The following is a 14521-nucleotide window of genomic DNA, read 5'->3' on the forward strand; positions in this document are numbered from 1 at the left end:
TGTAGCAAGTTGTAAATTGTAGTTGCACGTCAGATGTGGAAGACGTTGACTTTGTTTTTCTGTATTTGAATTCAACTTGATCTCTAGTCCCCATTTTCACTGATGATGAAAAAGAAAACTAATCTTGTTGTCTGAAGGAAATTCAGTTTCTTTGAATTTAAAACTGCATTCTCTGAAGTCATTTGCTCCGTTAAATCATGATTGAACGGGCTGTTCTATGTAAGCACTGCTCTTTCCCGTCAAAGGGTCTTCCTCTCCTGCTTCCCCTCTTGAATAACTCCTAGGAGCAAGCATGAACTGGCCCTCCACCGTGGTGGTGGGGAGAGGTGTCTGGGTTGCAGGCTCTCCTCTGTAACCTTCCTGGGCCTTGTTGACGTGTCTCATCCCTCTCATACGTGTTTTATCCCCTATTCACTGCTGATATCCCTGGTCCTGGTCCTGAATCCCAGGCACGATATCTGCATATTCCATGCCCTCCATTTCCCTGACTCCCTTGATCTAGCCTTTTGCTACCATTCCTCTGGGACATGAGGGAGCATCAGGATTTCCGGCAAGTCAGGAGCTAGCTGTGAGCACTGGAAACACTATTTTAAGTCTTCTGTCTGCCTAAACATCACTCAACCATCTCTGCCCCATGGCCTGGCTATTCTGCAAGGCATTCTCCCTCCTGCAGAGTGCTAGGCAGTGTTGGGAGGAAGAAATTCTCTTTTCCTTTCAAAGTCCTTCTAGCTGGACTAAGAACAAAATTAACAGGAGATATTCACAGGAGAAAATCAAGTTTAGTTGTGTACCTATGGGGAATCCACAAGGACACAAAATTCTAAAGACCTTGAGGCAACGCGAGGCTTCTAGGAGCTAAGGAGAGTGGTAGGGGGCCTGAGGATACAAAGGGGAGGAGGACCACTAGCAGGAAGGAGAGAGGCGATGTTTGGAAAACAAAGGTTGCCCTATTATGCAGATACATTGTTTTAGGTAAGGAGGAATCTCTGTTAATAGCTCTCATCCTCAGGATCCACGTATGAGTGAAAACATATGGTGTCTGTCTTTCTCTGCCTGACTTATTTCACTTAGCATAATACCCTCCAGTTCCATCCACGTTGCTACAAATGGCCAGATTTCATTCTTTCTCATTGCCAAGTAGTATTCCATTGTATAGATAAACCACATCTTCTTTATCCATTCATCAGTGGATGGACATTTAGGCTCTTTCCATCATTTGGCTATTATTGAAAGTGCTGCTATAAACATTGGGTTACAAGTGCCCCTATGCATCAGTACTCCTGTATCCCTTGGGTAAATTCCTAGCAGTGCTATTGCTGGGTCATGGGGTAGATCTATTTTTAATTTTTTGAGGAATCTCCACACTGTTTTCCAGAGAGACTCTTAAATACTGAGAACAAACTGAGGGTTGATGGAGGGTGGGGGAGAGGGGAAAGTGGGTGATGGGCATTGAGGAGGGCACCTGTTGGGATGAGCGCTGGGTGTTGTCTGGAAACCAATTTGACAATAAGTTATATATATAAAAAAAATAGCTCTCATCCTGGTACAGGCTGTCTTTTCCAGTGTAAATTTAGGCAGTTGAGAAGGAGGCAAAGTTTTTTTCCTGAATCTGCTGGGTTTTTATTGCCTTTGACTCAAAATAATCATCACACTAAAGTGGCCCATCTTGCAGTAGCCTGTCTTTAACCCTTAGGCAGCAAGCAAAACTTTTGCTTTCCTAGGTTCAAACCTATTTGCAGAGTTTCTCTCCCCACACCCAGCCTCCCAACCGAGCGGTAGGACTAAACTAAACACCGCTCAGAGGAGGCCTGGCTTCAGGTCTGTCTCCCTTTCTCCGCTCTCTACGGACTTTGCCCCCAACCCACAAAGAAGTAGCCTCTCTCTGGGGTTGGAAAGATTCCATCTGCCAGTGGTTCTAGACCCCTGTCGCATGCCCTTTTGAATCGGATATGGATGTAGATCAGTTGAATCCAAGTGTCTGGGAGTGAGCCCAAGCACAGGTCATTTATGAGTGCTCCCCAGGTGATCCCAAAGTGAGCCAGCGTTGAGACCCATGGCCATGTCACAACCTCCATCTTGTCTTTGCCTGATATTTCAAAGGAGGTTCAGATTCAGAAAACATCTTTCTCCAGCGCATGGCTAATGCACTTAAAATCCTGATTTCGAGACTGTTTCCGAAGTTAGTTTCAAGAGTCAGTTTTACAGTCACAACTGAAAATTAACACTTCTTTGCTTCTTTTCATCTTAGTTCTGACAGTCTTTACTCATCTCAAAGCTATGACTGCCTCTGGATGAAAGTGAAGCCAGAATAGAAAAGCATACTCATATATTTCAAAATACATATTTTATTTGCCTGCTTCCTTATAGCTACTTTACTGCTAATCTAACCATAAAAAAACAAGGCCATCAGAAAGCTATGTTCTTACTTTGACCTCATTTTGGCCCTGAAAACAATTGTCCTCATCTTATTATACTTGGATAAATGCTGTGGGCCGATGCTGAAGAGTGTTTTAAGAAACAGAATTGTGGAGCGTTGTGGTATTACTAAAGTAGTGTTTTGAGGGGACGGTTGACCAAGTTCCTCAGTGGAGAAATTTGGGCGGGGACTTAGGGGCCAAGTGTCTGTACTTGTCTTTTAAAAATATTTTAGACACTGCAGATGATTCCAGTAACTGTGTTTGCAATGACTGCCAGAAAGCCTGTGCTGCATTTCTGACACAACTTTATTAAGCATACGTTACGTACGTTAAGCTCACCCTTGGCATTATCTTATTCTGCTCCTTTCCCCTTTGCTCTGTGTTCCCATTTAGTTCTAATTGTATTTTATCCCACAGTGCCCGCATTTCTATAGGATGGCCTCAAACCTTCTCAGAAAGATTCTCTACCACTCACACATCTCAGTACTCTTCCTTTAGTAGGGGAGGAAAAATAATTTTCCTTTTACCCTTCTAGGTTCTTGGCTGAGGTCCCCCCTGTTGTAAAAAGATTCATAGGAGAAAAACAAATGTAAGTTTAATAACATGTATGCCTTCTAGATAGATGGGAGAGACCAAGGAAAACTGAGTAACTTCCCAAGATGGCCCAAACCACCACCCTAAACACCATCATCAGCTAAAGACAAAAGAAATATGGTGCGGAGAAGGGAGGTCTGTCAATGGTGGGGGGGGGGGGGGGGTACCAGAAGAAGCACAGTCAAACAAGGGTAGGGTTTATTATGGTGATTTAAGTGGGTGTCTTCTCTATTGATAAGAGTTTCCTTCTCTTCCTGGTACAGAGATGGAGACACCCTTACAAATGGAACTTTCCCTCATAAATGGAGATTTCTCTTTTCCGAAGGGTAGGTTTTCAGAGCTTCTCCTGTGTCTGCTGTTTCTTAAAGATAACCAGCTCAAGGGAATCCTTGCGCCAAAGAGGCATATTTGGGGCGGGCAAATTACGCGCCCTTTCACTTTCTTTGCAGAGCAATGTGTGTTGCCAGCCTGGGTGTGCACTTTTGAGTGTGCGGCCCAAAGCCTTCATCAGATTTGCTCTGACATCAGCCCTGGTGTCTGGAGGGATGCTCATCCATCTTTTAAGTCTTTCTCTCCCCAAGTCCCTTATCTGTCCTTTTCAAAGTTACCTTTCTGCCAGTCACCTGGTACCATGTGGCCCCACATGGAGTCTCTACTTCCCTCCAGGCCTCATGTTCTAGGACAGAGTTCAGTAAACTTTTTCTCTAAAGGAACCGAACAGTAAATATATTAGGCTCTATAATCCAAAAGACAAATTCAAGGCTATTACATAGATGCCTACAAAGAAGAGGAAAAACCAATTTCCACAAATAGTTTACCGATGAAATCCAAACTATAATAATAATGAGTACAAATTTTTGGAGTTCATGTCTAATGAGGATAATGGAATTTTTGTTGGGGGGAGGGGTAACATGTTGCCAGTGTTCTCACCCGCACATCCGTATGTTCATCTATAAACAGCATTCTTGGCTCTCGGGTTGGACGAAAACAGGCGGTATAATGTGCTGACCCCTGTTCTAGACCTTTCTTCTTTTTTTCTCTTCCCCAAACATTCACCCAACCTGTATCTTATCTCACAAGGTAGCTAACCAGACCCTTAAATACACACACATACGAAGTGTTGATGGCTGATAATGGCTTAATGCGTTACCGCTTCTTTAGAAACTTTGTGCTTTTGCAAAAATTGTCTTCAAAGGATTATTTGCAAATCGATTTCCCGAAGCCTACAGAAAATGTGATTAGCAAAGAGCCAAAGTGTTATGCTGAGAAGATTACTTGGAGGAAACATCTTACTAGAGAGTTTTGATGTGGTCTTTGTTTTAATAAAACAAGCCCGGGCAAAATCAGCCAGCCAAGGAAATGCTTTTGGAACTGGCAACTTCAATCCCCGCTGGCATTTTCTGCATCTGTGAAAAATCACACTCCAGAGAGATGAGCCTTTCCTTTATCCTCCACAAGGAAAGGCTCTTAATACCCAGACAGTTCACTTCCCAATCTGGAAGAAGTTGTTGTTTCGGTGTGAATTATCTCCTCAGCAACAAAAGGGAAAGTGCTGCCTCCATTTAACAGACGAATCACTGGCCTCTGGGTCCGATTTTCTTGTGAGATATTTGTGCGCTGGATACAGCATTTGCTTTTTAAAAAGGCAGCGTGGTCCTTACCCTTTTGGTATTTGTATGTATAGCAGAGGCAAATGGAACTCTGAGTATTAAATTACTGTACTGTGCCAGTTGAGAATTCCATGCAAGCCAGCCAGCTCCTTCCCCCAAATTGTATTTTTAGTGCGTAGCAGCTGCAAGTTCCCAGAAATCTTCCGAGCGGGACCACTTACCCCACCCAGTGCGAGAGCTCTTAGCTGCTGCCTGTTTTTGGTGATCTTGTTTGGGAGACAGCCGGGATACCTAGGAGGGGGTGGGATCAGACACACCACCAGGTTGCTCCTGGCTCTGGGCTTAACGTGCACGTGTCTGCCCTTGACCAGTTCACCTGACCCCTAACCCCCGATTCCTTGGCTGGAAACTGGGACAAGTAGTATCTACCAACGAGAGCTGCTCTGAAGGTCAGGGACAACTGAATTGTCCCAGCGCAGCATCGATATGTCCGTTTTTTCGGCACGGGGCGTTGTTGGCCTGGATGGTGTGCCCAGTTCTCCTCCCCCATCCCAGCTCTGTCCTTTGGTCACTTGAGCACATCGGCATCTGTGCCATGGGGTGGCCGAGGAAGGGCGACGTCCACGTGAGACACCCCCTTCTGTGTGTGAGGAAACGGTGTCAGAGTCCTCGTCATTTGAAACAAAGGCACTGAAGGAAGCGCATTGCGATTAAGCAAGCTGTCTATTGCTGAAGAAGTTGACAAGATCACCCAAATACCCAGGGCTGGTTGCACCCTGGGAACGAGATTTGCGGAAATTCTTTGAAGGATAACCCCAGGGATGGCGTAGAGTTTTCTAGGCTTTTCCTACAAACGGGGTCTTGGCGTTAGAAGGTGCTCAGCAAACAGACCCGGCCGTCAGCTAAAGCAGAGCTGGGACCAATGAAAATGGCCGCCGGTGTTTGAGTCTGAGGACCGAGGAAGGCAGCCAGTCCCGGTGAGGCAGGCCAGCTGGAATCATGAGAGGAGAAAACAGGGTGAGCCCTGGATCCCTGACTCATGAGCCACGAATTTGGAGACGTGGCCACCAGAGATGGGGGCCAGGGGGCAGCTGGGACCTATGAAAGCAGCAGTGGGTACGAGGCAGGCAGGAGTGGATACCTCAGCTCTAATACCCTCCGCGGTGACCAAGATCGCGAGCCACACCGTGACATCCATGTACCCTGGTAGGAGTAGTCACTGCAAATCAGGAGACCGAGGGGCAGAAGAAAGACCCTGGCCAGTGGGGGCCTTCCTTCTGAAAACAGCACATCACCTAGTCCCACGGGCCACAGATCAGCAGAGTCTCTGTTTTCTAGCACCTTCTTTCCCCTCTACCCCTGGAGCCTGCTCTTCCCCTGGAGCCTGCTCTTCCCCCTCCAGTGGCCTCTCTCACCAATAATAACAAGGGTGCCGTCACTGCAACCACAAAACGTTTTTACTAAGAACCCACTACCGAAAAATCGTGTCTGCTTGCTTACTAGGACAGTACCTACAGAAGTCCTCAGGACTTCGCCTAACATAAAAAATTCATTTTTTTTTTTTTTTTTTTTAGAAAGAAAGACCTGGGCTTTGAAGGGCGGGTAGGATTTGGATGGATGGAGGTGGACCCAGGGAGGGCAGTTCAGAAGAAGGGACACACCATCTGAACAACGAACAGCCCAGAGTCGCCAGGCCGTCGCATCTGTGGGGCATGTGGCTGGGACGGTACCGAGGAGGACTTGGGAGCGAAGGAGGAGCCCGCCCTCAACCGAGGAGAGAACAGGGGGCCAATGAAGGGGTGTGGTGGGGGGGGGAATACCTACAACCCAGACGGACCCGCTGGCCCTTACGAGGAGAGGAAGTGTGGACGCTGAGAAGGCTTTGCATTTGGCGGACGTTCTCCCTTCCGCCTCCCTCTCAGCTGGAACCGTTGTATGTGTTGCACATCTTCTGTGCGACAGCAACAATAAAAGTGATTATTTTTAATTTCTGTTCTTCTCCTCTGTAATAGAGCTATTAGACTTTGGCAGATCCCTTAATATGATTATCATTTTTGAATGATTCTGAATGGAAATGTTTGCACTAATGGTGGTAATCACAGTTGAGTCTGAAGAACTTCACGTTCCGGGATCCCGTCTGCCCCGAAGCGCAGTCGGCTGTGGCCGGCAAGGCCGGGCAGGTGGCGAGGAGACCAGAGGGGAAGCGGGGCAAAGTTTGCCTCTCGGTTCTCAGTGGAAGGCCGGGTCTGGCTAAGCCTGCCACCCCTGGGGCAGCTCCCAGGTGGGGCTGGAAGATGGCCTGCTATAGCGGAGACCTGCTTCTCCCCAGGTGGAGCCCCAGTGGCTCGTCAGCGGCCAGGTGGTTCCAGAATTCAATTTTTTAAAACTTTTTTCCTTTAATGTTTATTTATTTTTGAGGCGGGGGGAGGGGCAGAGAGGGGGAGAGAGAGAGAGAGGGAGACACAGAATCCAAAGCAGGCTCCAGGCTCCGAGCTGTCGGCACAGAGCCCGACGCAGGGCTCGAACCCACAAACCGTGAGATCGTGACCTGAGCCGAAGTCGGACGCTTAACTGGCTGAGCCACCCAGGCGCCCCGGGTTGTTCCAGAACTCAAAGCAGTTGTCCCGCTGACCTCACCAACAACGCCGGCCTGCCTGGCGGGGTGGTGGGGAGACCCAGTTCGATGTTGGCCACCTGCCGGGAGTCTTGCGCTGCCCCCAGCACTGTGGTCTTTGCTTTGTGGAGGCCGCCTCTGGTTCCGGCCTCCCTCGTCCACTGTCCTGTCAGGTGCCACCTCGTGAGAGAGCCGAGACATGGAATGGCACGCTCTCTCTTCTGGACACACCAGCAGGTTTTTCACCGTGACCTTTCGGGGACCTTTCCACATGCTGCCACCAACGATAATGGTCACATATTTGTTCCACGTCTGCATTTCCTTAGGGCCGGTCACCTTGCCTTTCACCTTCAGCTTCTGACAGCCACCCAGGATGCATACAGAGGCCTGCTTTCCCGTGGCCATGGGCCCTGGTGCCACCCTAGCCCGGTTTCAGCGAGGAGGCCCTAAGGGACCTCTCAGTTCTGCTGCGAAGGATCCTGGGGCTTCTGGTAGAGAACCTAGCCGAATGTGCTGAACAGAGCTGTGAGCAGCAGAGAGGGGCCCCGGAGCGGCTCATACTGTGAATTCCCTCCTTGCCACCACGCGTGAAAAATCTCATCCAGATAAAGCCAGTTACACTAAAATATCACGCCGCTTGACAGGGAAAAATGTTTCCCAAAGGGCAATCCGAGAGGGATCTGGAAGGAACGAGCAGCCCGTCTACCTTCCGTGACAGCGAACGTTTCGTGCTTTGACGCCCTTCCTCCCCTGCTCCTTCCTCCATGTGTCTTCCTCCTTCTCTCGGTCTTCTCCGTTCCGCGCCCCTCCCTGTCAGCCCCAGCTGTGGCACACGCCCCTGTTGTCCTCGGCTTCCGGTCCAGGTAAGCAAGCCAGCATGTCCCAGAGATGTCACGGAGCCCTTCCCCAGCAGGGGCGGCTCAGCTCTGTAAGATTCATTCGTTTATTCAACAGTAGACAGCAGGCACCTGCTCTGTGCCAGCAAGGGCAGTAGGTCCTGAGAACAAACAAATTAGAGGGACAACTTGATGGCTCTGGGGGAGATGGCCCCACGGGATAGGTCTGCTGGCACCAACACAAATTCCTAAGTCCCTTCTCTGTAAACCTGGTTCCATGATCCTGGGCCACACTCAGGGATCTGCATTTTCTTTCTTGCTTTCTTTCTGTCCGTCTGTCTCTCTTTTTTTTAATGCTTATTTATTTTTGCGAGAGAGAGAGAGAGTGTGAGTGCAGCAGGGGAGGTAGGGAGTGGGGGACAGAGAATCTGAAAGTGGGCTCCATGCTGATAGCACAGAGCCTGACTCTGGGCTCGAACTCACGAACCGTGAGATTGTGACCTGAGCCTAACTCAGACGCTCAACAGACTGAGGTCTGCCCTAGGAATCTGCATTTATCTAAAGAGCCGTCCTGGTGATGCTGGTGCCCCTGGGCCAGTCTCAGAGAAACATTCTTTCGCCCATGGGGTTGTGCCCAGAGCCACCCGTCCAAGCGTGTCTGTTGACTGTTGTGTGCCATCTGATGTCGGCTGCCTTGCTTGCCCTCGAGGGGTTAGAAAGTACAGCATCTTGGAGCAGGAGTTCATTACACGTGTCTGTGAAGGTTGGGAACTTGGCGATGCTGAGCATGGGCTTTGGGGAGATTGCCTTAGCATACCCAAATTTCTTTTCTTTCTTTTTTTTTTCAATGTTTAGTTTTGAGACAGAGAGAGACAGAGTGTGAACGGGGGAGGGGCAGAGAGAGGGAGACACAGAATCTGAAACAGGCTCCAGGCTCTGAGCTGTCAGCACAGAGCCCGACGCGGGGCTCGAACTCACGGACCGCGAGATCATGACCTGAGCCGAAGTCGGACGCTTAACCCACTGAGCCACCCAGGCGCCCCATCATACCCGAATTTCTTGATGTGCTCAGCACTTGCTCTCAAAATTGAGGTGGCCCGGGTGCTGCCTCATGTTCCCCCTCCTCTGCAGACCCCTGCACTTGGCTGCACTTCTCCAAGTTCCTGGCATTTCTCTATCACTGGGGGAGGGGGGGGGGACCCTGGCTTTTAGCTCTCCTGGAATGACCCTCCCCTGCAGTTTGCCCCTCCTGGCTGTGTGATAACACATCCTCCACCCTCTCTGCCTCCCCCCACCATTGGTAAGTAGGAGGAGACAGCCCGTGTTATCATCACTGGTTGCAAAGAACAGAAAACTATCTAACACGGTTTGAGTCAAGGAGGTAGAACAGAATGACACGGGGGGGGGGGGGGGTCCCACGTGACCCAGGGGCAGCGAGCAGAGCCCGGGCCTGTCAGCTGATGGGAGGCCAAAGTCATTAGGCAGTCCCTCGCCAGGGCCTCACACCCCCACTGGGCGTCTGCGTCCTGCCTCCGCACAATCGTGCACTTACGCGGGGGCCCCTGCAGCTGCCGCAAAGTGGCGCCCTGAGTCCTACAGACAAACGAGACCAGCAGCCTCCTGATTCCAAGTCTCAGGAATACCGTGATTCGGTGGACCCAGTTTGGGGTTTGGTGCGCATTCCCGGTTTAGGTCACTGAGCTCGGGGAGGGTGGGCCCGCATAGTGCTTTTCCATTCTGGGTGGGGGGGGGGGTGTCAGCTGCCTCTGAGGGGCGCGGGGCTGGGAGAAAATGAGCAAGTGACGTGCTTCCTTTCCCTGGTGTAGCGGGCGTGGCAGAGGGTGGTGTCCCATATATAGAGGTGTGATTGGCATATGATTTGTGGAGACAACCTTATGGATGGGCCTCACAATGAGAGGGCAAAGGAACAGCATTCAAGGAGCCCCTCCTGTATGCCGACTGTATCTCTTTTCACAGCAGGAATCTGTAGGGACTTCTCTGGGATCCAGAGCACTCCGTTAACATCCCATAAGTACGGTTTCCAGTGGGGTGGTGCCGACATTCACACCAGGCTGATCAACTCCGAGCACTGATTTTTCCAGTGTTCCAGCAAAAAATGTTTGCTTAATAAATGGCTGTAATGAAAAGAGTAACAACCGAGAGATGTTCCATGGAGTCAGAGATCTGGACATTAAGGTGAGAGTCAGGTTCAAAACCAGGAGCCACTGAAGATCTGACATTGAGGTTTATGGTTCGGCTCAAGAGAATTCCATCGAATTAATACTTCCTGGTGGCCCCAATGGGGTTTCACCTGCCTGCCTGTCTCTTTTCTCGAGGAAAGCATCTCAACAGCATCTCTGGCCCGTGGCAGGGTGGGCGTTTGCCGGCTCCTCTCCGAAGACTTTTCTGGAGAGTGCAGTGCAGCAGAAGGGCCACGGTCAAGGACTTTGAAGTTTGATGGGTCCTCAGCCCTACCCTGTGACTCAGGTCACCAAATATCCACGGGCCTCAGCTCTTCCGTGGCGATGGCCCCACCTTCTTCCCAGGGCTGTGGAGGTTTTTAAACGAGACGGTGCCTGAAGAGAGGGCTTTGCCCTTGTGCTTGAGACTCCTTAATTGCTTAATAAATGGCTGTAATGAAAATAGTAACATTAATCATATTACGTAATATTATTAGTATATAACAATATTAATTTGTTATTAGACTTAGAGTTGCTTGAACACGGGAAGTATGTTGTGTCTTTCTCTCCCTGCTACAGCACTGGTAAGAGGCCTTAGATATGGTAGGTGGGAGAAAATATTTGCTGAATGAATTTATTATACGGGGTACCCATAAAGTCTAGAAGCAGAGGCGAAAGGTCAGAGTCCAGGATCGGCTGGTATGACCCCGCAGGACACGATGTAATACTATATAATACCAGACAATATGTAATGTATCGGCATGCCGTCTGTCCTTAGAAAGCATGGTTCTGTGCTTCATGGGGAACTGCAGTGAACGTGTTAGATTACTACCGCAATCCTGTCAATTCCGCACATACGTCCTTGATATTTTGCTTCAGACGGTGTCTGTCTCTGATTTTCGGTGAGCCAACTTGTGCCTTTGGCCTGCCCTGGAAGACAGAATGAAGGGGATCAATACATACAAAAATAAAGACTGAGTCTTTGTTTCCGGACTTTATGGTCACGGGCCACCCTGCCGATCCTTTTCGTCTTTCCTGCCGGGCATCCCCTTCTCGGCGGGCGGAGGCGGTCTCTCTGTGGGCACCAGTGGCCTCCTGGATGAGTCTTCTCCCTTCTGGTTCCTCACCTCTGAGCTTCTTCGCAGCTGCCCAGGGATGCGCATCCCGTCACATGGCTGTTGCCAGACATACCATGAGAATCGTTCCCGTGTTTGCAGACCCCACGTGTCATGGGAGCCCATCCTGTGCAAGCCGCCCAGAAGCTCGGTTGTCGCTAGGTGGTTTGGGTCCCCGAGTTGCTCTGAAGCTCAAACAGAGCTTTATGCAAAGAGGGCGTGTGGGAATCGAGGATTTCAGGGAAGCTACTTGATCTGCCGGAGTGAAATCCAGCACCTGTTGTGATGGCTTCTGGTTTTGTCACCTGAGTGGCTTCAGCTCCCCCTTTTTTCTTCATGGAGACGTAATTACCATCTAACGCTGTGTAAAGCGTACATGTTGACTTGATACATTTATACGTTGCAGTATAATATATATTGCATATAATATTATGCAATATGATTACCACCACAGCATTAGCCAACCCCTCTGTCACATCACGTAATTATCATTACGTGACATAATCATGTCTCATTAAGAGACAACCTGCGGTGTTTGCCTTTCTCTGTCTGACTTCTCTCACTTAGCGTGACGCCCTCAAGGTCCACCCGTGTTGTTGCAAATGGCGGCATTTCCCGCTTTCCCGTGGCCGAATGATATGTCGGCTGACTGTGACTTTGTTCTCTCTCCTGCAGGACACCAGCCATGATTGGCTGCTCCTTCGTGGTCAACAGGAAGTTCTTTGGTGAAATCGGTCTCCTTGACCCTGGCATGGATGTGTATGGAGGAGAAAATATCGAACTTGGAATCAAGGTTTGTGCATGGCATGCTTTCCCCCTGGTTTATTCGTGTTTGTGAGCACCGCCGCCTGATCGTCCTTCGTGTGTGTTTTAAAGCTCCTTTAGCTGGTGAGTGGCAAGATCTTTCACCCATCCCCCGCTCCTGAGGATGTGCCAGCCCGGCTGTCCCAGGGGGAACGTGGGGAACCCTGGGCTTTCCCTTCTCCAAAGGTTGAACAATGTGTTTCACGCCTTGGTGACCCAGCTTGGACCTGAGCTGCAGAATTCGGTTCCCACATCCACCCAGTTTTGATTCTTCCCTTAAATGTTTCTTAAATTCAACTGTCTCCTTAAGTAGTATCCTATTGTATACATGTCGACGATTCAGGTACCTCATGGAATCATAAGATGCCAGAAGAGAGAAGGACCATGTTCTGTGGGACCCTTCCTTTCCTTTGAAATGCTTCTAAGGGGGAGGTTAGGGAAGGGTAATGATAGAACATTACCCAGATCAGCTTCACTGTTAAGATATTTTGGATACAGTTGACCCTCCCACAACGTGGGTTTGAGTTGCACGGGTTCACTTACATGCAGACTTTTTTTCGATAAATACAGTACAGTGTTGTAAATGTATTTTCTCTGCCTTAGGAGTTTCTTAATCAGGTTTTTTCCCCTCTGGCTTCCTTTGTTGTAAGAATACAGTATATAATACACATAACACAAAATATGTGTTAATCGGCTGTGTACGTTATTGGTAAGGCTTCCGCTCAGCAGTAGGCTGTGAGTAGTTAAGTTTCTGGAAAGTCAAGGCTTATACATGGATTTTCAGCTTGCACGCAGGTGGGTGGTCAGTGCCCTGAACCCCTGTGTTGGGTCAGTTGTACTGTGTTTTGCTCAAGATTTTCTTTGAAAAGCGAATTCCAGTGTAGAAAAAATAAAAGTTGAACACACTGATGCATTCCGACCTCTTTGTTTTAAAGTGAAGTCAAATGAACCCCAGCCAGGGGTTTGGCTTGGGTGGCTCCTTGAGGACCCAGTAACCACTGAACTGGTATGTCTTCCTCCATACCACAAAGAGCAGGTGGTCTTTGTGTCCCTAGCTGGAGCCTCTGTGTCCACTGTCCTTTGTCCTGACCCTTTTCATGCCTGAGCCCCTGGGAATCAGGCTTGTTAGAAACTTTCCTTTGCTTTCCTCTTCTGCATTCCCATTTTTGTTCTACCAGGCGGACACTCAGTCTGGATCCCCTACCCTCCTCAAAGCCTGCTCTCTATTTGACTCTCTTATCCCTCACTGCCCAATGCCTTCCACCAGCCCCTCGTCTGTACTGGATCCCCCTTTGTGGGACGAAAGGCGTCATGCCCTCATGATATAATGACCTTCTGGGATACATGAGTGAAAGGGGATGGTGAGGACGTTCCCTGGATCCTAAAATCACTCCCTTTTGGAGACTGCAGACTCTTCCTGTGCTGTCAATGTCAGGCTGGGTTCTTTCCTCGAGGGAATTTGCATAGGATTTCTTTGTAAAGCCTAGCAATTAAAAAGCCTATGAATATGATATTATAGTGAATACATTTGTCATTCATCCGTTTGGAATTTAATTGAAGGAAAAGATCTGGACCCAGCACGATGAACTTGGCCTGTAACTCAAACCTCTACCTGTCCTGTTCCCGTCCATTTCTCCTTGTTCTGTTCTGCTGCTTTGTATTTTCTTTTCTTTTTTGTTTTAAAGTTCTCACTGACCTCTAGCCTGCCATAGAATTTACTTACTTATTAGGAGTGTTGGTTTTCGTCGACCTTGCCCTCAGTAGATTGCCCTTTATGGGGCCCCGATCTTTGCTGTTTTCACCTTTGTGTTCCATGCATGTAGAACCATGCTTAACACATGGCTCGGTAGGTGTCTCTTAGGTTAATGCTTGAATGTCTGTTAGGAATCTGTGATAACTTGTTCCAGGTACCTATCTGCAAAGGAAATGAGCTGATGGAAGCCCTGCCTTGAAAAAGTTAACCTTTTTTTTTTGTTTTTAATTTTATTTTTATGATAAGAGAGATTTGAATGTCTCTATATGCTGTTAGAAGGAAGCCGGTGAAGGGTAAGACATCACCAAGAGAGGGGAGAACCAGATGATGGGGGGGGGAAACACTGCCCCTATGTGACCAGGCACATAGGTAGAGGAGTTATGGGGACAGGAGGGACTCCCGGATTGATTGCCACTGCCTGCTGTGTTCTGGGGGAAACAGAGGCTGTGACGGCAGAATTCAGGGCTAAGGCTTGCTAAGACGTTGGTCTCCCCACATTTGCAAAAGTATTTGCTTTGCAGTGACTTGGAACTTGCAAAGGGCAGCATGGGGGGCTCTGCCGGGCTCCGTGGAGGTGGTGGTCCTGTGTGGCTGGCCC

General features: G+C 49.1%; 1 protein-coding gene across 2 annotated transcripts in view; it reads left to right on the plus strand.

Annotated features, from left to right (window-relative positions):
- Window positions 1–14521, plus strand: part of GALNT17 (polypeptide N-acetylgalactosaminyltransferase 17) — a 444835-nt gene that overhangs the window by 319725 nt on the left and 110589 nt on the right. For both annotated transcript variants that reach the window (XM_058710958.1, XM_058710959.1), the window contains exon 6: window positions 12042–12159. In XM_058710958.1, coding sequence (XP_058566941.1) covers window positions 12042–12159 — 118 coding nt within the window. The remainder of the gene's footprint in view (window positions 1–12041; window positions 12160–14521) is intronic.

This window comes from Neofelis nebulosa, chromosome 18 (genome assembly GCF_028018385.1).
Source record: "Neofelis nebulosa isolate mNeoNeb1 chromosome 18, mNeoNeb1.pri, whole genome shotgun sequence".
Taxonomy (NCBI): Eukaryota; Metazoa; Chordata; class Mammalia; order Carnivora; family Felidae; genus Neofelis; species Neofelis nebulosa.